General features: G+C 40.7%; 1 protein-coding gene and 1 pseudogene across 1 annotated transcript in view; both read right to left on the bottom strand.

Moving 5' to 3' along the window:
- Nucleotides 1-27,922, bottom strand: part of Klhl32 (kelch like family member 32) — a 207,043-nt gene that overhangs the window by 142,214 nt on the left and 36,907 nt on the right. The window contains exons 2-3 of the mRNA XM_057791029.1: nt 19,897-19,981; nt 10,562-10,742 (exon numbers count right to left, since the gene is read on the bottom strand). Of these exons, the coding sequence (XP_057647012.1) occupies nt 10,562-10,742; nt 19,897-19,919 (204 nt within the window). The 5' untranslated portion in view covers nt 19,920-19,981. The remainder of the gene's footprint in view (nt 1-10,561; nt 10,743-19,896; nt 19,982-27,922) is intronic.
- LOC130888299 (U6 spliceosomal RNA) lies at nt 21,724-21,822 on the bottom strand (annotated as a pseudogene).

Raw genomic sequence — 27,922 nt, 5'->3', positions numbered from 1 at the left:
TACGCTGACAATTAACTTATAAACTATTTCTAAAAATGGAATACCACATGAAAACACACATTTTCTCAGGACTTACTCAGGGCTTCATCTGCTCTTACAAACCATTCTATGGGAAATCACCACCAGTTTACCAAACAAGGCATAGTTTATAGAAGGAGATTACTAATAGATGCCTTTGTGATCAATATGTGAAGTTAACTGTTAGAGAAAGGAAAGAACAAGTGCATGAACGTTATAATATTGTTGCGGCAGCACAGCATTAAGGACTCAGGAGTGTTGTTTGGCCTCCAGAAAAAGTAATGGATCATGGAGCAGGCTACTAAAGAAAATACATGACTTCGAGTATTTGGGATTTAATTTCAGTGACATTTTGTCACTGAAAGAGTGACAAGACTAAAATTTTGCTATTTAAATACTTACACATTTAGGAAGTAACCAAAACAGGACTAGGTTAGTTTACTATTGTCTTTCTTATGTTTTTTTTTTTTTCTAAAAGGAAGATCCAAGAAGTAATTTACAGTCAGTTAAAAATTTAACTTTTCAACCCTGTCCTAATGAGGATGTGGGATACTTCTGCTGCACAAACAGGCAGCTAACTGTCATATCCCTGGCTCCAATTACCACCCAGAATATTGCCACAAGAAAGCTGTGTGGCCACCTGAATGAAAGACATAAGCAAATGATTAACTGATCTTTAATATTCATGTAACATCTGATAGTTTCTAAGTCCAGTCGTTGCCATTAATTTTATTTTTAAACTAAAAGGTAATTTATGAAATGTGCATTGAAAATTAGCAGAATTGATAGAGCTGGAGGGAAAGTTCAAGGATAAAGACAGAAGGCATCCAGCTTGCGGACTAGATGAAAAACAACTGCCTATGCTATATTCTGTTTATCCTCAGTATAATAAACATTATCTGTCTGCACATTATTTGTGATGACTGAACAGCAAGCAGTACAGATGCTGCAATGACCTTCCCCTCCTTTCTGTGAGCAGTACTATTAGCATCAAGTCCTCAATAAACACTCTCTTGGGAGGTAAGATAAATAATGAATATATTGAATAGACTGCATGTCTACATGCATATATACATGCTCAACTATATATATAAATCCATATGTCTAAATTCATATATATGCACAATTGTATATGTAAATCTATTGGCATATTTAGATTCATGATAGAAACACATAAATCTGAGTAGAAGGAAGTTCTTAGGAGGGCATTGGTGAGTGCCTACAGGCTCAACAGAGCAAGGAACTTTTTTGATCACATTGCAATAAGGAAAATAAAGATGGAGGATCTATGATGTCTTTGGCATTGTGGTGGGTTCTGGGGATGCAGACATTACAGTACAGAATATAACCTTGGCTCCACCCCTAGCAGAAGACTTTAAAAAAACATATTTATACAAAAGACCCTCCTTTGTTGCCCCTTCAATAGCATAGCATCCTTTAAAATGGCCACTCTTTCCCCAGCTCTCTCCAGAGCTCAGGCCTATGAACAACACGAACATACTGCATTCCTACTATCCAGACAGTCAAGCATTGGGCCTTTAGTCTTACTCCAAAGGTTTTCTCCCCTTCTCCATCCATAAGTAAGGGCCTGCTGATTCCACCTCCTCCTAACCCTGCTTTAGAGAGATTTTTACCTCTAGCCAAAGGCTCCTCCCTGAGTTCAAACTGCCATCATCTCAGCCACTCTGAGATGACATTTGAAATCCCCTTTCGCTATTTCTCAATGAACAGGATATCAGTACCCATTGAAACAGAGACTATATCAATGAAACAAACTGATCCACACAAACCTTTGTGAATACGTGTGTGTAGCATAGCAAATGCTCACCCAGGGCAGTCAAATTTATTATTGCTGTAACTGCCTGGGAATACCTGAAGGAATGTAGGACAAAAACAAATGCAAATCCAAACCCCTAAAACCTGGTATTGATTATATTATATTATAATTAACTATCCCCCGTCTGTGTCTTCCACCTGACTATGAATTCACTCACTGTCTAGAAAACAACAGGCTTACAAAATAATGTTTATTGAATTGAAAAATTCTAATCATGCATTTCATTCTCATTTAGTAATCATTTATGCCATTTACTCCAGTAACGAGTGGGGAATATGATTACAAAAACATATGGGACAAATATCTTTTTTCCAATATCATAGGCTTTTGCCCTTCTCTGAAACGTGAAAATTACACAATATACTCAGGTTCAAATGGGAAAAAAAATATATTCAAATATTTCATTTTCAAAGATATCCTATTTGAATCATTTTACCAACACATACATAGAGTTCTGTTATGAAGCCAAGACATCAGTCTTCCTGACCAGAAAATGCAGATGTTTGTGAACATGAATATTTAAGATAAAGATAGTATCTAGTATCCAGAACCCACAGATGTTCCATACCCCACAGAGTGACCCATTACTCAGGACTGCCCATACTGGATCTCATGACCTGAACTGTGAGCTCTCTGGGTCAGAGGGACTTCCAAGAGGAGGGGACTAGCAGTTGATTCATGCTCACCCTTTCTACACATCATGCATACATGCGTGCATGTACACACACACACACACACACGCACGCACTCACCACAGGATCACAAGGCCTCTGACTGACTGACTTCTCTTGTTACCACTGATTCAATATTTCTCAACATAGCCATATTCAACAATACCTCTATGGACTTTACTACATGGCTGGTCACAGTCCTTCTCCAAGATGCTACTGATCAAATGTATATAATCTTCAATTCCTTGAAGGAAATGAGCTAAATTTTAAATTTTTTGAGAAATAGAAGACATTATGAATTTAGTAATGTGGGGGAGGAGAGTAAAAGAGCTTCATAGACACATCAGCCGTTCTAGTTGTTGTAAACCTGGAGAAGGAGGAAACTGAGTGGCAAGGGGTTATAGGTTATAGGGGTTATAGGGGTTATAGGTTATAGGTTCAATGCTGAGAAGTGCACAACCCTGAAACCCTGAGGGGAAACAGAATGCACTTGGTGAAGAGTGCTGTGCCAGCACCAAGAGAATAGACGGGAGAAGGGGGGTGGGGCTGCAGAGGGCACTGAGAGCCTGTGAAGGCTACCCTAGCACCTGAGTGGGGAACGCCCATTCAGTGTAGAGTTCCGCACCAAGGTTTGGAAAGGAATAGCCAGAGATAGAGAAAAGTCAGATAATTACTGAAGTTCTCTAATCAACAAGGAAGAGAGTTTCAGATTCAGAAAATGCAAAGATGGAAAATAATAAGACTAAACTATTCTGACCCATCAGAAAGGGAGTGAGTCTGCAAGCAGCTGAGCCCCAAAAGAGCTAACCTTTCTTCCCACTAACACCCAGCTGCAGCAGGGCCAGGCACCACTGGCCAGTCCAAGTGAAATTGCTAATGTGTATTGAAACTGTGCTGAGTGTAAAATCCTACAAGCTGTGTTTTCTCAGAGTCACTGAACCACTGCACCAAGCCATCCTGAGGCCATTGCCTGAGGTCATCAGCTGACTGATGAAAAACACAGACCTACAGAAGCAAGAGGATCTGCCCGTGTTTATTCACAGCACAGCAGGTGACGAGGAGGAACCCAGCAACTATTAATTGAAGTAGAACCTTCTATTTGCTGAGCACTGTGGAAAAGAACTATCGTCTCTGCTTCAGGGTCAGAATTCAGACAGGCTCCTTAGCTCATCCATTTCATATTTCCTTTGCTGCTTTATCCTCTACTAGAAAAATTCCTGCTATAATTTAGTTATATATTTGACAAATAACATGCTGTGTCTACACCACTGGAATGAAACCTAATTTTTAAGTTTTTTAAAAGTCATTATTTCTTGACTCAATAATGTTTTTATACTTCCTTTTAAAATGTTAATGATCACAGGAAGTCGAAGTATTTTGTGCTCAACTGGTCATTCGTTATTCATGCTTCAAGCAAGAAAATCTGTTGTTAACTCACAGGCCAATACCAAGAAACAGGTTACACCAATATGTGTGCCTACTGACTCCTGTTGTCTCATATTTTCTGAGTGAGAGCAAGAAGTATTTTAGCTTCAGAATCATGTACTAGATACAAGAGTTCAAGAGTCTAGTTTATCCCAAACTATTTACTTAACTTCATAGAATTCTAGCAGAAGGGAAAACGCATGAATAATATATTTTTAGGAAATATACATTTAGTATTTAAGATCTTAAAAATTGAATTATACATGAATTTCTATGAAAATTGTGTAGGCGGAGGCTGCTTGTTTGTTCCTGGTTGCCCGGACCTGAAATAATCACACATAAACTGCATTAATTACAACACTGCTTGGCCTATTAGCTCAGGTTTGTTACTGGCTAGCTCTTATATCTTGAATTAACCCTTTTCTATTAATCTATACATCACCACAAGGTTGTGGCTACCAGCAAGGTTCCAGCTCTGTCTCCTCCAATGGCTACATGGCGTCTCTTTGACTCTGCCTACTCTTTCCTCCTCTATCAGCTTGGAATTTCCGCCTCCTTGCCCTATTCTGCAATTAGGCCCAAAGCAGCTTCTCTATTAGCCAGTGGTATTCACAGCATACAGAGGGAAATCCCTGATGGAAGCATGAACCAGGAAGCCTTATGCTGAGTCAGTAAGCCTTCTCTTAAAGGAGCTGCAGCCCTCCTGCTTGCTGCCAGCAAACAGAGCCCATCCGGAAAAAAAAATAAAATAAAAAATTAAAAAAAATTTGGTTACCAAGAAGCTGCACTTGGTTCCTGTTTTTGTGGATCTAAAAGCCCTCTTTTTTTTTTTTTTAAAAAAAAGGTTTTCATGAGGTTTTATTGAATCCATGCCCCATATGGTGGGCATAAAAATTGGGAAACATTTCTTCATTCATTTAGTAAACTATTTACTGAGCACTTACAAAGTAGGAGACAACATTATATTGTTGCAAGGGAAACAGAAGTTAATAAGGACAGTAAGCCACAGCACCTGGTTTTTCCAATGTACTACATAAGATACAGGGCAAAGAATTCTAATTTAGTGTAGGTAGTTGTGGGAGGCAGTTCTTTATTAGTCTGTATATACTCTGAATGAAGCAATCTTCTAGTTTGCTCTCTATTGCTGTGGAAATGAAACAAAACAAAACAACAACAAAATCTAACCAAATCAAACTGAGGAGAAGAAAGTTTAGTTTATAGTTCATCACTGAGAGAAGCCAGGCCAGAACTCAAGGCTGGAACTGAAGCACGGGTATGAAGGAATAGTCTATAGTGGTTTGCTTCCCATGACTTGCTCAGCCTGGTTTCATATTCTACCCAGGACCATCTGCCCTGGGTTGGCACAATACTCAATAAATAGACTGAACCCTTCCACCATTAATCAAGAAAATGCCCTAGAGATGTGCCTACAGGCAATTTGATGGAGACATTTCCTCACTTGAAGTTTCTCTTACCAGATGAGCCTAGCTTTTGCCAAATTGAAGAAAAAAAAATGATCAGGAAAAACAGTGACCATCCTTTATCTAATTCTCCTTTCAGGTTTTTTAAAAATTATTTATTTATTATATATACAGCATTCTGCCTGTATGTATGCTTGTCTGCCTGAAGAGGGCACCAGATCTCATTATAGATGGTCGTGAACCACCACTTGGTTGTTGGGAATTGAACTCAGGACCTTTGGAAGAACAGCCAATGCTCTTAACCTCTTGGGCCATCTCTCCAGCCTTCCCTTTCAGGGTTTTTGTACAGCAAAGAGGCTTGGAGGTATCATAGTCTGGAGCAAGAGGAAGATTTGCCTACAAACACAGAGAAGAGTTTCTCTTTGGGGTGGGAAGTGGGCAGGGGACTCCTTGTCTCAGCCTTTCTTGTACTAGGATTACAGGTGGCTGTTCTGTTACCCACCTGGGTGTTCCACAGTGTTGGGTGATGAGGAAAGCACTTTACCTAGTGAACTATCTCCCCAGCCTGCCTTCAACGACTATATATCACTGTTAGTTGGCAACTGAATGTAATTGAAACTCTACTTATATGGGAACAGGACTATTATTAGAAATATCTAAACCAATTATCATTTGGCCTGAAGACTTTTGTTGACTTCTATATTAAAGATTTTTGAGAGGAATTTTTATAATATTTCTTTTATTTTTTGAGATTAAAATTACAACATTTTTCATTTCCTTTTCCTCCCTTCAAATTTTCCCACATACCTTCCTTGATCTCTTTCAAATTTGTGGCCTCTTTTAAAGTAATTGGTGTTATATGCATACATGTGTGTATAAACATATATATTCATAAGACAACCTGCTCATTCTATAAAATGTTACTTGTATCTGTGTTTTCAGAGTTGGTCACTTGGTACTAGATAACCGATTGATACACCTGCTCATCCCTGAGGAAGACTACTTCTAGAAAATGATTTTTTATATCATAGTTAAATTTATAGTCCTACTCCTACTTATTACAATTCAGATTGCTCTGAGTCATAAATTCTCTCTTATACTGATTCTGGGAGCAACCATGGAATTTTCTTGGTCAATGGGCAGATGAGTATATACTAATTTCATATTTCAAAAATATTACTTTAGTCATTGTGGTGGTTTGAATAAAAATGACCCCCATAGGCTTGTATATTTGAATGCTTAGTCAACGGGAAGTAACACTATTTGAGAAGATCGGGAGGAATGGCCTTGTTGGGGGAAGGGTGTCACTGGAGGTGGAATTTGAGGTCTCAAAAGCCCGTGTCAGGCCCAGTATCCCACCCCCAATCTATGCATCAAGATGCAGCTCTCAGCTACTGTTCTAGCACAACAGGCCTACTTGTCGCCATACTTCTGTAACAGACTAAACCTCTGAAGCTGTAAGCAAGTCCCCAATTAAATTCTTTCTTTTATAGGAGTTACCATTGTCATGACATCCCTTCACAGCAGTAGAATGGTGACTAAGACAGTCATTAATCAACTGAAGTAACTCTTACAAGAAAATGAGAAAAAATGAAATAAGGGTCTGGTAAGGTGGTTCAGCTGTCCCTGCAGAGGAACCAAGTTTGGTTCCCAGTACCCACATGACAGTTTAACTCCAGGTCCAGGGTGTCTAGGCCCCGCTTCTGGCCTTCATGGGTCCCAGACATACATGTAGTAAACTTTACAGAAAATACACTAACTCACATAAAATAAAACTAATTATTTTCTTTTAGTTAACTTAAATAATGTATAGTAAGAAGTTAATAATAATTATTATTATTCATAATTATTAACTCCAGCTAATAATTTTTCAGGTTTTGTTCTTGGTTCCCATACAAGAAGTTAAAGAGATTATTGGTTAAGAATCAAACATGGATAAAATTAGAAGACTCAAGAAGATGAAAATGACACCCTTCAAGGCCATTATAATTTGGGGGGGGTTAAATTGGGGACAGTAGGAATGCAGGTACCCTAAGGAGGTAGTCAGTGTGGTAATGCACTAGCTACAGCAGTAAAGAAAAACAGTAAATTCACAGAGCAGAATAGAGTCTCGCATCCATTCTTGATGAACAGAATGAATACAAAAGCACAACTCACCCTAAACCTGTGGGGTACAATTTAAGCAACTCTAAGGGAGAAGTTTGTATCTATAAGCACTTTCATTAAAAGATTAGAAAGCTGTCAGTAAATTACTTAATGATATACCACAGGATATAAGAACATATATAAGAAATAATAAAGGTGACTGTAGAAATTAGTGAAAACTGAAGAGATGAATCAGTGATTGAGATCATATACTCTGCCTACACAGAACTCTGGTTTCCAGCACTCATATCCAGCAACTTAGAACCATCTCAACTCAAGCCCCAGGAAATGGTCCTTCTCACAATTAAGGTAGCTCTTCTCCAACAGAGACCCACCCTCAGGGGATTCTAGAGTCTGTCAAGTTGACAGTTAATACAAACAAATTCCCACTAGTAAATACACACAGCTACCCTATCTGACTCTTGTCTAAGTATACACTGCGGAAGACAATCTCTTCAGCCAATTATTCTGGGAGAACTGGATGTCCTTATATGAAGCTGCATGCCTCTCCTTCACTCTGTGCAAAAGTCACCCCAAAAGACCCAAAAACCTGAAACTCTGAGATGGTTAGAAGAAAATTGAGGAAACACTCTATGACACAGATATCATATTCCTGAAAAGGACACCAATTACTCAAAATATTACCAAGAAAATAAGATTTCACTCAATTACAAATCTTCTATATAGCAAAGGAAAAGTTCAGTGAAAAAGCCTACAGAATGAGAGAATATCTTTGCTAGCTATACATCTGACAGAAAGTTAATATCTAGAATAGATATAGAATTCAAAACTATGAAAAACACAATAGATAAATGGGCTAATGAGTAGTTCACTTTCAAAAGAGGAATTATAAAATGGCCAATAAACATAAAAACATTCATGCATATTAAAATCACTTTGAGACTCCATCTCATCCCAGTCATAAAAACCACCCCTCCCCCCCAAAAAGAATTGGTATGAAAATTTTGGGGGCTCAGTGTTTAAGAGTGCTGACTGTTCCTGCAGAAAACCTGGGTTCAGTTCCTCCAGTGTAGCTCACAACTATGTTTAATTCCAGTTCCAGAGGACCCAATACCCATGGCAAAATACCAATGTACATAAAATAAAAGTAAATAAATTTATAAAAAAGAAATCATTTAAGGTGAGGTTTAATGGTGAATGCCTTTAATCCTCAGTACTCAAGGACAGAGGCAGGAGGATCTCTGTGAGTTCAAGGCCAGCTTAGTTTACATAGAGAGTTCCAGGACAGCCAAGACCAAAAAAAGGGTCTGTGTCTAAATCAAAAACAAGCAAAAAACAATAGCTGGGATGATGTGAGAGAGAGGGGACCCGTACATGGAGCTTGTGGGACTGCAAACTCGGCTACCCACTATGGCAATTAACATGGTGTTCCTCAACAATTTAGAAATAGGATATAATCAGCTATACAACTTCTGGACACAGACCCAAAGACTCTAAGCGAACATGCCACACAGATGCCTGCACATACCTCCTTATTGCAGTCACAATAACCACATCACAGAACCAACCACGAAGGCTCTCAGTGGACAAATAAACAAAGAAAATACAGTGTATGTACACAATGGAGTTTTATTTAGTCATACGAAAGAATGAAATTATCTTATTTGCTAGAAAACGAATAATCACACTGGAGGTTATCATATTAAGCAAAACAAGGCAGAGACAGTAAAACAAATACTCTGTTGTCCCTTATTCATAGGTCCTAGAATTCTTTATAGATACATAAAACCATATACATAATCGGAAAGCAGAAGGGAAGCCACTGGGAGGAGTAAATGACAAGGAGAACTAAGGAGAAAGATGACCATGGTGAAAATATATAATATATTTAAAAGAGACTTCCTTTATGAATACATGAGCAATGAATCCAATTTAAAAAGAAGAGGAGGAAGAGAAAATACAAAACGGCCCAACAGGTAAAGGACCTGGCAGTATAAGTGTGGTAACCTGAATTTGATCTAAGAGCCCACCTAAAGGTGGATGGAAGGAAGGAATCAACTCTACAAAGTTCTCTTCTGAGCTGCAAGAGCACATCTTGGCATGTACTCCCATTCATGCCATGCACCCGCATGTATGCATAGGGACACACACAGAAGTAATATCTTTGTGTGTGTGTGTGGTATGTACACATATTTACATGTATATGGGCACATATGTGTGGAGGCCTGGCACTGATGTCAGGAATCGTCCTCAACCACTCTTCTACTTTATTCCCTTGGGTAATGCCTGTCAGTCACAACTGAGCTTCTAGAAATGACTAGTCTCATTAAGCAGCTCGCTCCGGGATCTTTTGTCTCTGCCTTCTGAGGTTAGAAATACAGGCAGGCCACCATTCAGCAGTTACATGAGTTTCGGGGATATGAATTCCATCCAGAACTCATACTTGTACGGCTAAAGCTTAGCCACTGAGATATCTCCTCAGAGCCCCAAATCATAAGCTTCTAAAATTAAAAATCAAAATCAGACATGGATTTCATTTCCAGATATGCAAGTTTAGGGCCATGTTTATTATTTACTTACGTCCTGAATTCTAATTACCTTATCTCTGAGATTCAGTTGCCTTGTACGTGAAAATGACAGCCTTCAATAGCATGGGCATGCATTTGTCCGAGCTGTTTGTGTGAAGATGAAAATGAAATATAAATACAAAAGGCCTTATCCACCCGAGCTGTATCACCACACGTCACTCACGGCTGGAGACCAAATTCCATGTTCCAGCCAAAGAGAACCATATCTTCATACGCCACACATGTCACTGCCACGCCATTCGGTGCTTGCAAAATGCCACATGCATTAGTCAGATGCAAAGCGGAGGTCCGCTTCCTGTTGCGGGCACCCAGCCCAGTCTGGTGAGTGTCAGGCCCAGGACACAAGTCGGTCCAGGAAGGAACACAGGTTCTCAACGCTTACAGCTCTGCAGAGCCCCATGGAAATGGCTCCCGGCCCAGGAAAGGTCAGGAAATACTGCTGGCCTTTTGTATTAGCATTGCCATCCTCGGACAAACACAGCCACCTTTGCTTACCCGGAAGTAGTCGCTGCAGGCCGCTAGGACTGCCTTGTGAGCGTGGAATTTCTGTTCCTCGGCAATCAGGGTCACGTCACAGAGAATACCATCACTTCTTTGCTGGTTCAGTGCTGCGAGGACGGTGTCATTGTGAGATTCTGAGTGGCACAGCCTCTGGCCCGTCAGCATCTCTTGAATGCTACAAAGAGAGCAAGGAAGCCCCGTTTATTCCGTTCACTGGTCCTGCTTCCTAGGGGCTCTTTCACCCTTTCGACCTTGGGGAGGGCGCTGGGACTCAGTGCAGCTGTGAGTTTGACCTTCTGTTCTCCCTTTTGGCCTCTATGCTTTTGTCTGTCTATTTTCCTTTTCTCTGACTCTCTCTCTCTCTCTCTCTCTCTCTCTCTCTCTCTCTCTCTCTCTCTCTCTCTCTCTCTCTCTCTCTCTCCCTGTCCTCAGGCCTCTTTCTATTGTTAGCTCTCCTGTTTCTGAGGTTAAAATTTGTGTCTACCTGAGTCTGTGGACTTATGAGCCAGCTTCTAATGCCCTATTTCATGCAAAACTTGCCTTATGTATGTGTGCAGGTGAGCATACTCCTTGTGTGTGTACTCCCGCATCTGTGTGTGTGTATGCAGGGAGACTCTTCGTACTCTATGACTCCTTCTCTAACTCCGTCCTTCTCCAGCTTCAGACTTACTTCGTGCCTCTCCAGGATACAAGGGCCCTCCAGTAAGTATAAGAAAACTGAGCAAATGTAGGTTGGGGACAAAAGAACTGCACTTGGCTATCCCGAATACACAGCAGTCAAACCACAGCTGTCTGTGAAACTTGGGGAATTATATACCACATTAAGAATGTTGAAAGAAATTAATTTACAATAAGTGGGACATGTTAATATAAGCTTATAATACCAGAACTCAGGAAGTTCTGAGGCAAGAGGATCTGAAGATCAAGGCCATCTTTGGCTATATAGTAAGTTAAAGGCCAGCCTGAGCTACATGAGACCTATCTCCATGAAAAAAAAAGTGTCCTTTGTAAATTAAAAGGAAAATTAAAAGTTAAAAGCTTAGCTCATCAAAAATCTGTCCCCAAACAGGTGCTGGGCTCTGACTAGAAAGCTGTCACTACTGAGTTACTCCCAGAGGGTGACAAGGGTGTCAAGTCCTGTTTCCAAACAGTGACTGGCCTCTTTTGAAAGCTGAGTCCAGCAAAAAAAAAAAAAAAAAAAAAATGTTATTCAGAGAAAACAACATTGCTGTTAGCCTCGCTCATACTGTTGGGTTATTTGATGGGACGCTGCCTCACTTGCGCCAACTGACTGGTAAATTATAGTTAAACGCAAGTTGCTACCCAAAATTGACCAACTTCTTCCTGTGAGAAGCCAGTGCAGTCGGTAAGCTCTAGCGAACGTTTCTCACAGTAAGTATCAGAAATGTAAGAACTACGGAGAGAAACTGACTTGACAGAGAGTGAAGCTATAGGAAGCTCTTGTAGGAGGGTGGGAGGATTATTTTCAGTAGAAGGTGGCAGCTGAGTCTGAAACTCTCACAGCCATTGAATATTCATGTGTGGCTCCCAAGATAGGCAGGTTTTTAAAACCAGTAGCTAAAAGTTGCATTTGGAAATATAAATAGGTTTTTAAGGAAATTTCTATGTAAAGCTTAGAATGGAGATTACTTAATGTCATGAAGTAAAAGAAGTGGGGAAAAGAAACAGAAATACTGTATCAGCAATTAGAACAACAGGAGAGACTGAAAAGTTTTTTGTAAAACAATGGCATTTTCGTAACTAGCAAACCTGTATTTACAGTTTTTAGCCAATTATCCTGCATGATTTATAATTACTAATTATAATTAACAATTCGATTTTCCTTGTAATCATATGAGAAGGTGCTATCGGTACATCTGTTTTATAAATTAGAATACCAAAATTCCAAGATTGTGAATTTTAAAAACCTGACATTAAGAGCACAATGATTTTTCCTGCTTTTTAAAAAAGATAATGTGTATGAAAGGTCTCTCCAAAAATTATGATGAAAAAAATTCAAAATCCCCTATCAATTTTATGTCATACATAATTAACCTCAAAATCGACCCTTTAGAGTAATATATGAGAACAAAATGGCATACAATAATCATAAAACTATGTAATCATGCTTCAAGACCACTTTGTACATACGAGGACTAAAGTTTTGAAACAGAAATTGGATTTCTAAAGTTGTAACTTTAGAACTGTATTTGAAACTTTCATAATTTCCTTCCTCCTCTTTTATGTCACTATAAATGTATTTTGTAGTGGAACAAGAATATATTAAAATAATTGCCTTAAGACATTTCCCTGCTTGCAAATCTAGCACATGATCGACGTCATTATGGAGACTGAATCAGTATTTGCACTTAGGTATCTGTTGCGAGTGAGTCGATCTTGGCAGGGAAAGAGCAGCTGTGAGCGGCAGTTTGGCAGAGACTGGAGGGTTGAGCTTTAAAACAATAGTGATAACTCCTTGGCTCCACAGACGCAATAACTCAGCTTTGAACAGTCGGGCTTTAGAAACACCATAAGCTGATATTTAAGACAACACTTGGCAGAGGACCCTAAATATTTTAGAACCAATATGTTATGAGTTCTTAAAAGCCAGAAATAAATACTCTGAGATTTGGCAAGAAATAAAGGCCCACAAATCAACAAGTACCAACAAGTCATCGCTGTATTCTCAGAGCAGCTCCTCATTCGTCTAACAGAAAGCCGCAGAAGATCTCACCTCTGTAAATGTGATGTCACGGCTGCGCACAGCACACAAGACACCAGGCTCACTACACCTAGGTAATGATCATACACTGGAGCACCATGAATCACAGGCTGCAGTGAGCCACGCTGAAATTAAGGTTTGGAGCAGATGGAGACTTGTCATCAGCTCCCTCTGCCCTTACAGCAAATGTCAAGTCAGCAAACTCACCTCCCAGGTCAGAGCCATGTCCTTTCACTACTGGGAAAGGAAGAAACAAGAAAAGAAAAAGAACTGCTTCAAAAACTTTCCAAAGTCCTGGGAAAATACGTGATCAAGACTCTGCACTTCTCAAGGGGAATACAGACTTGAGAAACGTCTTAAAATTAGGGCGATTCTTCCATGAAAGAAATGGCATCCCTCAAAATTTACAACTAGTACAGACAGTGCTCTGGGTCCCCCAGGGCAACACCAGTCTCCTTTTTCTCTGAGACCCAAAAGCTGCATCACCAAAACAGGAGCCACTGCGTCGCAAAGACAAGAGCCACGGCATTGCCAAAATAGGCTGTGAACACTCTCTATAGGCTAGCACAAGATGAAGTGTGCTGTTAGTGTAGAGCAGTATTAGATGTAAAAAAATGATGAGAAAAAAAGACCCAAATGTCTCATTAATACTTCTATACAGAGCACATATTTAAATTATGATTTGTGACAGTGATTTATATGAAATACAGCACTAAGGTTAACCAGAGCTGTCTCTTTGTTCCTTATTTTAGATGGATCTACTTCAAACAGCACATGTTTCTCTACTATGAGCCCCTTTCCAAGCCCACAGTTCACAGGAGCACTATATGGGTGCCAGGTGACTCCAGTCAGGCGCCAGGGTGGACACTATTCTTGTATCTCCCAGGGCTGACCCAGGTCCCTGGCATGACAGGAGGAGACACAGAGTCTCTCAACAGCAATTGATTTCTAGCAATGCCAGGGAGTGAGCATTAGAGCGGTCACATGCCAGCATCTAATAATGGGGAGATTGATGCATGCAGTCTCAGGGAATAGGACTCATCGTGACTTTGAGCCTGCAATTTTCATTCTGGAACTGATGACAAAAACTAAGAAATCAAGTGCGGTGCACGTTTCTAACTTGCTCATTCTGAATCCCTGCTTCCGTGCAAATGGCTCCTTTGAGTGCACAGAGTTAACGCTTTGATCACAGAAACCCCCAGGGTCTCATTTTCATACATTCATTTAACTGAATTCAGGCAGATTTTTAAGACATAATAAAACAGATCTACAGTTTTATATTTTACTTTTCAAATTTAAAAATTCTGTGGATTTCTATTTTAATGGTTATCTGCTACTTAGCAAGGTCAAAATAGTCTTATACATTAATAAGAAAAGAATGTTATTTATTTACATGGACAAGTTGTTAAAAGATGCCATAACAGATTTTTCTTATTTTTATGTAACATTTTACAAATTTTCTGAAGTGTATGCCAGAAATAAAATTAGCCATAATGATAAGCGAAGATTAAACCTTATAGAGCAATTAAGAAATACTCAGACTATGAAGAAAGGAGATTAGCTATAAATGAATAGATTTCTATACCCCTTCCCTCACTTGTATATAAGAGAAATGTCTATTCAGCCCTGTCATTATAGATGCTGGAGATAAAATACTAAATAAATGAAATGTAGAAGGAGCCATCACAGAATAGTCAGTCTCTCAGGACAGTGACACAGAGGCTCGGCTCGCAACCTTCGAATGTAGCAACTCTTATGTAAAGTTGTGGTGACTCCAACACAAAATTACTAATGTTGCTATGTCATAACTGTAATTTTGTTACTGTGATGAGTTGTGATGTAAATATCTGTGTTTTCAGATGGTCTTAAGTGAGCCCTGTGAAGAGGTCATTTGTCCCCCCAAGGGTCACGGCCCACAGGTTGAGAAACGCAGCACCAAGTACTCTCATGGAGAAATATCCATGATGCAAACGAAAGATGGGTGAGCTACCACCCTGACACAAAGAAGATAAACTATCTGCAGGAAAAGAGAACAGCAAATTTTGGCCTGTGTCAGCAGGGAGTGTGGTCCTGACGCACAAGAGTCGAGGCCTATCTGAACTCTGGACTGAAACACCAAGATAATGTTTCACGTTTGAAAGCTACTGGTGTGGGGAGTTAGGAAGTTTGGTGATATGTTAGATAAAGGTATGGGTGGGAAAAGAGATCTCATGAACATGCTCATTTTCTGGTTTATAAAACTCAATATTCCAATAGCAGGGTACCTGGAAAAGAAGAAAATGATGAACTCTGAAGCGTCAATCTAATTAATCTTATCAATAAAATGTGTGGGACATGTTAACTTTGGGTGATCTTAAAGATTTCCAAGGGTAGATGTCAAATACACAGATTGATTCATAGTTTTGGAGCTCAGTCTTGACTAAGAAGAGAAATCTATGATTCATGTTCTCAGAGGGGTCAAGAGAGCACAGCTGTCTCAAGAACACACTTGAAGTACAGCCAGTAAAACTTCCTCAGAAGGAAAAAGCAATCTAAACACAGAAGCCAGACATGGCTTGGTTTGCCTCTTGAGTGGCAGGAAATAAGAACACCAGAAACGTGTAGAACTCTGTGACATTTTGGGCTTGTTCAATGTAAAGATTTCTGCGAACTGTCACTGAACAACAAAGATTATTCTGTTCATCAAATGAGGGCTTTATTAGGGAAATGCCCCTCCCCACACACATACACAACACCAAACAAACAAACAAATAAAAACAAAGAATGGAAGAAATTAAGGGTTAAGCAAAAGTTACAGAATCTAAGCCGATGAAGAAGGGAACATAGCAATAAAATGAGTTTGCTAACTCATAAACCAATGCTTTGCTCAGCCATCATCAGAGAAGCCTCCTCCTGCTTAGATGGAAACAAGGGAGACTCACTCACAGCCAGACAATATGCATGTAAAGTGAGAGAGCTTGGAGCACTCACACCTAAATGGTGTGTCTCCAGCAAATCCTTCTCTTCAGAGCTCAGGGAACCTTACAAAAGAGGCAGTGGAAAGACTGTGAGAGTCGAGGGCATGGAGGACATCAAGGAAACAAGGAAACGTAAACACAACAGGGCCAACGTAGGTATCAATTCACTTAGAGACTGAGGCAGCATGCACAGGGCCTGCATGGATTTGTGCCAGATGGGTTCCCAGGGCTGAGAGGAGAAGTGGACACAGTTCTGATTCTTAATTCAGATGCTCTCTTCAATTGATAAGTATTTGCAAATGAAAAATTTTTTTTTGCCTAACAGATTCTCGCTGGGAATACAAACCACTTTTACGGCTAGGCCCCATGCTCAGCACTAGATGGCCAACACAGAGGGAACGCAGTGATATCTATGGAGGTTTTTTTTGTCTCATAATGCTTTCTTTTTAAATTTATAGGTCCTCTGTGTATGTATTATGGCTTTTGGCTTTTTTTTTTCTGAAATTCCTGTGTGTATAAACAATTGTGTGTGTGCATCTATGTGTTTCTTATGCTGTTCTTTTTCTTCTGTTTTTGTTTGCTTGTCTTGTTTTGTCCTATTCTGATTTGTTTTTATTTTGCTTTATTAATATTCCTTAGATGCCGGTTTGTTTTCTAATGAGAAGTGGGAGGATCTTGGAGGAATTGGGGAAGGGGAAAATATAGTCAGAATACATTGCCTAAAAAACTACTTTCAATAAAATGAAGAGTAAAAAGAATAAGGAAAAGAAGAGGCGAGAGGAGGACGGAGGAAAGGAAATAGACAACTGGTAGAAGTGGAAAGTAGTTCAGCTAGTAGATAAGACACAGCAGAGGTCAAATTATAGCCCTAGTTAAATAGGTAAACCAGTTAGGAAATGAAGTAAGAGTAAAGCTAATAGGTGATTTCAGAAATGAAGTGACCACTGGGGATAGCAAAGTCCCTGCTGTGGTTGTATCAGTATGTGGCTTAGTGGAAGGAAGATCTCTGGACCAGAGCAAGCAAAGGTTCCAAGGGTCATGAAGTTGGGCAGATCCTCCATAATTGATGGAAGAGAAGAGGGGAGACAGGGCTCTGGTTGGGAGCAGGGAAGGAGACGGCTGTGTCATAGAAGACATGGCAGGAGCGTAGTAACTGATTAGTCTAAATGGCTGATTTAGGGTAAGAAACCCCTTTGAGAACACACACATTGACTCTGAGATCAAGGAGCAATTTGTCTGAGGTGGTGCCAGATAAACACCACAGTCCTTACTCATTGTATTGGTTGGGCATCAGATCTAACACAGGGCATTTGGGCCATAGTATTAACTGCTTTCTGAGGGTGGTGATTCAAAGAAAGTGGCCTCAAAGGGGAGTAGCACTACTAGGAGGTGTGGCCTTGTTGGAGGAAGTGTATCACCATGGGGGCGGGCTTTGAGGTCTCTTTTGCTCAAGCTTCCTTCTGTGTGACAGACAGCTTCCTGTTGCCTATAAAGATGTAGCACTCTCAGCTCCAGCACCACATATGCTTGCGTGCTGCTGTGCTCCCCACCGTGATGATAATGAATCGAACCTTTGAAACTGTAAACAAATCACATCAATTAAAAGTTTTCCTTATAAGTGTTGCCTTGGTCATGGTGTCTCTTGACAGCAATAAAAACCTTAACTAAAACACTAAGACAGTTTTGGTTTTTGCTCTGAGACTCTCTAAACATCAATTGTATTCCTATCCCTGCTAGTCCTTGAACAACATACCTTAATCTTCCATGTTTATTTACCTCTACTTTTTTTCAATGTAATATATTTATTTATTTTATATCCCAACCACAGCCCCCTCCTTCTTCTCCTTCTACTCCTTCCCCTCCCCCGGTCCCACCCCTCATTCTACCCCTTCAGTATTCATTCAGAAAGGGACAAGCCTCCCATGGTCATCAGCAAAACTTGGCATATCAAGCTGCCATAAGATCAAGCACCTCCCCCTGTATTCAGACTGGGCTAGGAAATCAGCATGAGCAATAGGTTCCCAAGAGCCAGGCAAAGCACCAGGGACAGCCCCTGTTCCCATTGCCAGGAGTTCCACAAATAGACAAGCTAGCTACACAACTGTCACACATATGCAGAGGGCCTAGGCTCGCTGGTTGTTGGTTCGGACTCTGTGAGTTCCCATGAGAAAGGCTAGTGGCTGTGGGTTTTCCTGTGATGTCCCTGACTTCACAGGCTCCTACTATCCCTCTTCCCTCTCTTCAGGAGGACTGCCCAAGCTCAGCTCAACGTTTGGACTTGGGTCTCTGACTCAGCCTCCAACAGAGACTAGAGGAAGGTTCTTTGATGACAACTGGAGGAGGAGGGGTGGTTTCCAATCCAATTACAGGGGATGGCCAATTCAGGCTATGCACTGACAGCTGCCGGGAGTCTTAGCTGGGGTCATCCTTGTAGATTCCATAGAACTTTTCCTTGCATTAGATTTCTGACTGGCCTGGTGAAGCTCTGCTTCCCAGGCATCTCTTATAGTACTCTCTCCCTCCATCTACCCCCAACCTGATCCCTCAAGATCCCACACCCACCTGTACCCAGTCCACCCAGCAAATCTCCTGCATTTATGCTTCCCAGGGAGATCCACGTAACCCCCGCTTGAGCCCTCCTTGTTACCCATTTTTTTGGGGTCTGTGAATTACAGCATGCTTATCCTTTACAGTTAATATCCACTTATGAGTGAGTATGTATCATGTCCCTCTCTTAATTTTTCTTCTGAAGACATTTTGATGCATTCCTCGGAAACTGATGATGACTTGCCTCCAGGCAGAGTGAATGTCACAGGCTTTCTCCCTGTCTGCCTGTCAGATTTCTAGAATACAAAGCTCCCTCCTCGCCGGGCGGTGGTGGCGCACGCCTTTAATCCCAGCACTCGGGAGGCAGAGGCAATCAGATCTCTGTGAGTTCGAGACCAGCCTGGTCTACAAGAGCTAGTTCCAGGATAGGCTCCAAAACCGCAGGGAAACCCTGTCTCGAAAAACAAAACAAAACAAAACAAAGCTCCCTCCTCCCTTAGTGCATTTCCCAGATCACTTCATCCTTTGTCTCTCAGGGATATACTTCTTTCCCACATTAACACTGGACTTTTCCAACAGAGCATTTTTTTTACAATGGAATTTGCATATTTGGTTGTGTAGCTATTTATTTAACATCTGGTTCTCCCATGGAATACACAGTTTATGGTGGAATACAGAAAACTTTATATTATTCATAACTGATATTTTACATCAAGTTGAGTGCTTGGCTCAACAAATATTTATTAACTAAATGAATATTCAGACAAGATACTATCAGGAATTTTTGAATCCTCTCTAAACTTAAAGGGAACAATATTCAAATGAATGCATAGTTTTCTCAAAAATTTTATTATGTTCCTTTAATCCATGATATGCCTTTGCTCAGAGGGTTTGCATCCAAAATAAGAAAAAGACAAGAAACAGTATTAAAGAATCACGACACTTTTCTAGGTTTGAACAAGTGGTCTCAGTAGTTCATCCTTTTTCCAACTGTCCAAATCACAAGAATGATGACTGTTTGGTTTACTCAGCTGAATTGTGTTCTGTTCCTGGTCTGTGCTGCTGTGTGACCAGTTTAACCTCACTATACTGAGCAAGGGTACCTGAGGCAGCGTTCCGACGGCATCCTCCAGCTGGCTACTTGCAGTCAGGCTTAGAAGTGTTCCGGAGAATCAGCAAGCATTCCCACTGGATTAAAAAGGATAAGAAGGAAAACTAAAGTGAGCCAAATGCAAAGAGCATTTTAGGAGTTCACGACGTTGATGCTTCAGAACACCAAGAAGAGGTCTAGAGAACTTGAATGCTGACACTTGCCACCCTCTCACTGTGGTCCTTTAGCATGCTCTTGATGGCTTTCAACTTTCAGGCTTTTTACATTATCAGAGAGTCAAGCAGAGAAAGGGCGATATGTCTGAGACTCGATCATAGCTGACTAAAGATTGAAAGGAAAAACACCACAAGGTCACTGGGAACAATGAAGATTTTATGAAATACAACTACAGTGGTCTGAATTAGAGATACCTGTCTGTGGAAATTGAGGTTTCCTTCCAAACATGACTAGTGAAATCAAATTTAAACCAAGCACCTGTCAAGTAAGTATATACTCAAGGAGTTGGCTTCTGGAAACTCATCAAACAAGCAGCACACAGAGAGGATAGACATGAGGACCTAATGAAAATGGTTCTCATGGCACCTTCAGGATTAGCATGTGAGAGCAGGTGTAGCTGTCAGGCTTGGAGCTCCTTGGCTGTGCACACTTCTCCTCCATCCTGGCTGCCCACCCTCGCCTTTGTAGTTAATCAGTGATGCAACTCCAAACAGAAAAATAAATTATTTGAGCAGTCTGGGACCTGGTCCATGACTGCATTTTACAACGCTCATTAGAGAGCCTCGCTCACATTTTGTAATACACCCAAGTGGCAAAATTAATTATAATCTGAATAAGTTAAATAGGCTTCCTTCTGTCTCAATTTTATTTTGAAAAGCAGCGGTCATAGGGTGAAAAAAAATGCTTATGAAAGAGATGATTAAACTGTGCCTATTTCTTCTGGCTTGGATAATAAAATATTTGTCACCTGACTAAAATACAGCATTTATTATGTTATAAAGAAACCTGCAATTGGTATGACTTTGAAATGCTTAATGCAATATATGGTGTGCTTAAGTATTCCATTGTTATTGTGCATGACTTGTTTCAAACATTTATTTCATACAGTTGACCTTTCAGTTCTTTTGTTTTTAATTATTACTAATAGGATATTCCTTCACTTGTTTCTAGTCAACATTCTGACAAAAACTAAAGTGAACATCATTCTCACTTGCTCCATCATGGGTGAGCAGCACAGACGGTCAGAATAATTCTAGGCACATGGCTTAATTAGCTGAGAGACTTGCTTAGCAACCTATTATTGCTACAGCTCCCCCTTAGAATGCGGGTTATAAGCTCGATGGTGTGATAGCAAGCACAAACATAGATAAACACTTGGGTTTTGAAATGGAAAAGAATATCTATTAGAGGTGGGCAAAGAAATCCTACTCTTTTGAAAATTCTATATTTTTCAAAATACTTCTAGTGATACAGTAAATGGAGAAAATAATTTTAAATATTAGAATAATTCACCATTAAATGATATATCTAATTTGATACATTTTAAACAGTCACGGAAAAATCGTAAAATGAATTCAGTTCCCTGCTAGAGATACTTATTGTTTTTTTTGTTGTTGTTGTTTTGTTTTTTGGTTTTTTTGTTTTGTTTTTGTTTTTTGTTTGTTTGTTTGTTTGTTTGTTTTTCGAGACAGGGTTTCTCTGTGGCTTTGGAGCCTGTCCTGGAACTAGCTCTGTAGACCAGGCTGGTCTCGAACTCACAGAGATCCGCCTGCCTCTGCCTCCCGAGTGCTGGGATTAAAGGCGTGCGCCACCACCGCCCGGCAAAAATATGGAACGCTTCACGAATTTGCGTGTCATCCTCGCGCAGGGGCCGTGCTGATCTTCTCTGTATCGTTCCAATTTTAGTTCCAGTTTTAGTAGATGTGCTGCCGAAGCGAGCACGATACTTATTGTTTTTAAGTCAACACAATAAATAGTTCTTCACCAAAATTATCTAAATATTATCACCTACATTCTACATAGTTTAATTAAATGAACAAAACATTTAATGTGATTCAAAATGAGTTAAAGATGTATCACCACAAAAAATCTTTTTTACTATTTCCAATTAATATTATTTTTCTATATATTATTTTCTACTTGCTATATATAATATACTGGTATAAGGTAAGATCTATGGGCAAACACATTTGTTTTATGGACAGTTTCACAGACAGGATGGTGAGCCAGAGGTGACATCCTTCCACAGCTTGTTTCTGCTTTTCCCCTGCTTGAAGCCTGGATTCCTTCCTAATCTATGGCTCTTGACTTCCCCATGAGCTCCAGAGACCTTGCTCAGTCTCTTGTCTTCTTCCTCTTCAGAAACCTCTGGATTCAGAGCTGGCCAGCTTGTTGGAACACAGAAGCACAATGATATAAAAACAGGGAGTTCTTGTTCTTCCGGCATCCAGCTCTCTGTGAGCTCACCACACACTTAGGCACACTTGGTACAACTCTCGGTGTGATGTTCAGTTGGAAGGACAGGAAGAGGCTTCTCTTGTCTGAACTGAGAGCTGTCACTTTGGAGGGCTTAAACTGTGGCCGCCTGCCACTGTGAGGCCCCAGGTATAACGAAAGTGTTCTGACCCATCCCTAGTCAGGCTTTACTGAGTTTGTTGTTCAGGTAAGCACATCCTTCACATCTCCTCAAGAGCTTTGTGATCAAGCACTGGACATGTGTCAGGGGAGAATTCACTGATGTCACAATAAATCAACGGAAAAATATGCTTATGAAAGTTGTTAAGAAAGCATGTATTAAAATTCTGGTGTCATTTAATCAACTTCCTAGCTCAGTTTCACAGATTTTTTTCAGAGGGATAAAATGAATTTTCCTCCACAGTTTAGTTATTATACATGAACAAGGCAAGGAAAGATATCAGAATTTTCCCCTGCAAAATATACCTCTTCAACACATGGATTATATTGAGCTAACAGTTGCTAAGAAGCTGCAGGTACAGGATAAGCTCTAAACACGGGATCCTTATTTTCCTTTTTCAAAGGAGATTTCCGTTCAACGACTGATTTGTGATGGGTCTCAGCATCCATGTGCTAAGTTCTTTTACAACGGTATCAATGTGAGCTATGCAGTGATCATCTCACTGACGACGAGTGTGTTCATGGATTTTTACTTTTGTTCCAGTTTGCTAAGGTAGCTAACATGGTATATTAATCATTTTTTATTCCATATTAATCCATAATAGTTTGAAAAGAAGTCTGAGAGGAAGATCATGTGTGATCTTTTAACCACAGCCACTGCCAAACTACTTATAATAATGTCAATGCTAGGAAAATAGTTCTGCTATTTTATTGTTTAAGGAATAATGACAATAAAATATCTATACATATTTTTTAAATATTTCTTTAATCTGAGGTCACTTGAATCCATGGACGCTGAACCCACATATAGAGAGGGAACTAAAACAACACAAGTAGGGAGTGGTGAAATCAGGTCTCAAACCCAGCAGACTACACCACACTAAGTCCACATTTTCCACCATAGCTAACACTAAAAATGGTACAGAGTCCAGGAAACAGTTACCTTAAGGTGCTGAAAAGCCTCAAGGCAGAAGAGTTAATAGTTATGGTTAGACAGTTTTTTTTTTTTTTTTTTTTTTTTTTTTTTTTTTTTTGGTTTTTCGAGACAGGGTTTCTCTGTAGCTTTGGTGCCTCTCCCGGAACTAGCTCTTGTAGACCAGGCTGGCCTCGAACTCCCAGAGATCCGCCTGCCTCTGCCTCCCGAGTGCTGGGATTAAAGGCGTGCACCACCACCGCCCGGCTCTTTTTTTTTTTTTTTTTTGGTTGGTTAGACAGTTTTTAAGTCAAGTTTAGGCACAGCCTAAAGTGATTTGAGAAGAAGAAACCTCAATTAAGGAAATGCTCATAACAGATTGGCCTGTGAAGCATTTTTTTTATCATGATGTGGGAGGGCCCAGGCGATCCTGGGTGCTATAAGAAGGCAGGCTGAGTAAGCCATGAGAAGCAAGCCAGTAAGCAGCATTCCTGCATGACCTCTGTATCAGCTCCTGCCTGCACTTCCTGCCCTGATGTCCCTTGATGATGGAGTAAACCTTTTCCTCTTAAGCTGACTTGGGTCCTGGTGTTTTATCACAGCAGTAGGAACCCTGACTAAGACACAAGGCAGCATCAGCTCATTACAGACACGGTTTCCTAACATGTTCACTTTCCAGAGTTAATAAAGGAACATTTTCACCACTACAAGGAAAACAACAAACTTAAATGTCCCCAGTTCTACCTGAACCCTAAAGGACTGGGACTAGCCAGCTGTCAGTATCTCCCAAGGAACACCCTGTTGTAGGCTGAATTATGCCCCCACACCAATTCATATGTGGAACTCTTAACCTCTAATACCTCAGTGATAAGACTTTTAAGGAGGTAATTAAAATGAAAGGTCATGAATGGGCCCTAGTCCAATTGTGTCCATACATACCAAAAAAAAAAAAAAAAAAAAAAAAAAAAAAAAAAAGCTTAAGGCACAATAAATTGTTGTGTAGCAATCTCCTGGGAGATGAAAACTCTGTCTTGGAGGAAAGCTCACTATGATTCAGGATGTTCTAAAGGGAGGGAATTTCTACCCTACAGAGAAGATCTTAACAAGTAAACAACAGAGTTCCAGAAGTCCCTGAAACTGAGTAGATTTCAGCAAGATCCTCCCTCCCTCCCTGCACTGATAAAGTAGAGAGGACTTCTGAGGCACATTCACACCAGCCAAGCTGCCTGAACCACCTAGAAAAGATCCTCCAACCGGCTAAACTTCCTGTCACTTGTGCAGTGTGCTCAGGCTTCCAATTTTCATGAATCATCAATGCTAGGATGGGCTTTTGGTGCTATTGGTGACTTTGCTCCTGTAAGTAACCAACTCCAGTAAAAACTCATTGGTTTATGCATATAGACTTGAGTGGCATCACTACTTTCTGGTCTGTCATTGGGTTCCTAGCTGGGGTGAATACATAGTTGTTCACATCTCCCCAAGGACAGTGTCACACATTACCATGTAAGAAGAAAGTCTATGTAAAGTCAGAGATACAGCAGTCATATGTAAGCCTAGGAGAGGGCCCTCAGAAGGAACCAACCTTGCTGACATGTTATCAAATTTCTAACAGTCAAAAGATGTGAGAAAACAATTCTGCTGTTTAAGCCCCATGATATTTCCTATGACTTTCCCCATAAACTAATGGATTTCTCCCACCCCAAGATCAGGGTACAGTTCTCATAACATGGGTCCTCCACTCAGTCCGCCATCTTGCCATCACTCTGCTCTGTGATTGAAATTAGCCTGACCTCTAACCATTTCTGCCAAGTCCCCTCAGTTGGCTTCAAATTACCATGGCTCAGAGGCAATATCAAACCCAATGACCACATTGCCCTCAGGTCTATGACAATCTGTGCTGGGCTCAGATGAAGTTCAGTCATGGGTGACTAAGAAACTTCTGACCCAGGTATCTCCTGAGATAGATGCTTTTTCACTATTGACCCATTGGGACATCTGGATCCTACTTCTACTTTTCAAATAAATGCTCGTTTTTCTTTGAGAAGTTAAAACATGCCACTGCCCACAGAACTTGCCCCCACGAAGTTTCTTAAATCTCCATGCACAGCATAATTTGCTTGCTCCATGAGAGTCTACTCCTTTGCAGGTTATATAATAATCATAGGGAACCAAACAAAGAGAATCTAGCATCTATAGTGTCAATTCCCTACTCTACCATGTGGCTATGTCACAGGCTACCTCTTAACACTCCATCTTAGAGGCTGAGCTGTGTACCTGCTTCACTTCTTAATAGTGTAAAATGGTGTTTGTGTTGGTTTTTCTTTTCTCTGATCAGGCCTTCTACCAAGCTTCTTTCTATCATGAAAAACCCTTTCGTCCAACATACATAAGAACAAGTATATGAACCTGCTGTAAGATTCTGTCCTTTGTACATGGCATGGCCAATGCTAAAAGTCAGAGAAGTGTAATTCCCTGCACTCACAAGACGTGACTTAACAACATTCCCCTGTAGGAGTGTGTAGGGGTTATCAGATCCTCACCTTACATTACAGACACGCTCACCCCTGCCACTCCTGTGGCTTGTGGTCTTGGGAGGTGCTACAGTCTACAGGAGGTGGAAGATTAAGTGGGACTCCAGTGAAGTAGTTTCCATGTGCATAAAGGTAGGCTTTTAGTGACTTAGCCACAGAAATCAACAATGGTCCTCTAAGAGACTCCAATAAACACACTGGTTAACCTGGCTAGACTTGGCTGTCATTGGTGACATAGAATAGGTGGATAGAAAATAGGCTCTTAAGAAAAAGACACCCAACAAATGCTTTGCAGTATAATCTTGCTGTGAGATGCATTGGCAGAGGGAAGGGGATACTCTGCCATGTTCCATGTTTTGGGGGTTGTGGAGACCCAGTTCCAGCCAAGGACCCAGTAATGAAAATAAAATAAAAAAACCAGCAAAACACTTAGTCCCTGAGCAGTGACTCAAATAATACAGGCTAATGTATTTCAATGCTTAGTCACCAGGGAGTGGAACTGTTTGATAGGATTGTGATTGTGGCCTTGTTGGGGGAGGGTGTGTACTTGTGGGGGGAAGTGTGTCACTTGAGGTGGGCTTTGAGGCTTCAAAATCCCATGCCGGGCCCAGGACCCCCACCACTACAGATCAGGATGTACGCTCTCAGTTACTTCTCCAGTGCCATGCGTGCCACCATGCTCTCCATCATGATGATAATAGATTAACCACCACTGAAGCTATAAGCAAGCCATGAATAAAATGTTTTTATTGAATTGCCTTGGTCATGATGTCTCTTCACAACAATAGAACAGTGACTAAGAAAGAAATTGGTTCCAGGGGTAGGGGTATTTCTGTGGCACATCCGACCATGCTGTTTGTTGTAATATCAAGACTCTGGAATTTGGTGCTAGAAAAATGGTTGGATGCTTTCAGTGTGGCATAATAGGCCATCCTAGGAGGAGAGCAGAAGAGAGTGCTGAGACTTATATGCAATGTGGGGGGCCCCTGCTCAAAATGTTTCAGAGGGGAAAAATATTCATAAGTGACCTAGAAACTGTTCCCATGAAACTTTGGTAAAGAATGTGGCTGCTTTTTGCCCTAAATCTACCTGGGGCTAAATAGAAGAGTTTTGGATTAATGGTATTGTTGGCAGAGGAGATTTCAAGACAGCCTTATATTGACTCTGTCTTGCAGTTATTGGTAATCACTCTTACACAGATCTAGAAGCAAAGGGAGCAAGATAGACATAGAGAGATATAATATGAACTGTTTGAGAAAGAAAGGAACACCAGGAAAAGCAAAGAAGCTAAGTCTTGTGTTCATAGAGATAAAAGGTTAAAAGGAAAAACAGGTGTTAAAAATGGAATAAAGGGAGTGGTAACCTCAGGGCAAGACCCCACCCAGTTGGGTTTCCAACTTGTGTAAAGGAATTAAAAGAAAGCTAAGCAGTGAAGGAAATCATCAAGGACAAAAAGCTGATGCAAATGTAACTGAAAGGGTGACCGATTTCCAGTCCCATCAAGCAACAGAAGTTGGCAGGTTTGGTCACACAGTTCTGGATTTAGAATCAAGGATACACAAAACCGGTTCTAGAGTCCCCATCTGCAGCTAAGGCAAGCCACTAAGGCCAGGCATGTGTCAGAGCTGACCCCGTATGGAGGCCCAGAGAGGCCATTGTATACAGCTGTGAAGGTGAATCATGGGTTGTCTTAGAGACCCCAAGATGCTGGAGATGCAACTGTACTGGGGCACTGCCGAGGAGAGCTGCTAGCAGGGTTTGGAACCCGCCTAGGGAGAGAAGTGTGCTGAAGTCAACGAAGCTGGAAGAAGGTGGAGATCTGAAGAGCCCTTTGACATCAGACATGGGGATGCAGAGTTTGGAGTTTGCCTTGCTGGTTTTCAGTCTTGCTTTGGTCCAGTATTTCCTCTCTTGCTGAAACATGGTCCAGGAATGGAGTTGTG

This window comes from Chionomys nivalis, chromosome 16 (assembly GCF_950005125.1).
Source record: "Chionomys nivalis chromosome 16, mChiNiv1.1, whole genome shotgun sequence".
NCBI classification, from domain to species: Eukaryota; Metazoa; Chordata; class Mammalia; order Rodentia; family Cricetidae; genus Chionomys; species Chionomys nivalis.
Note: the sequence above shows the minus strand (reverse complement) of the source record. Positions and strands in the feature narration are given on the sequence as shown.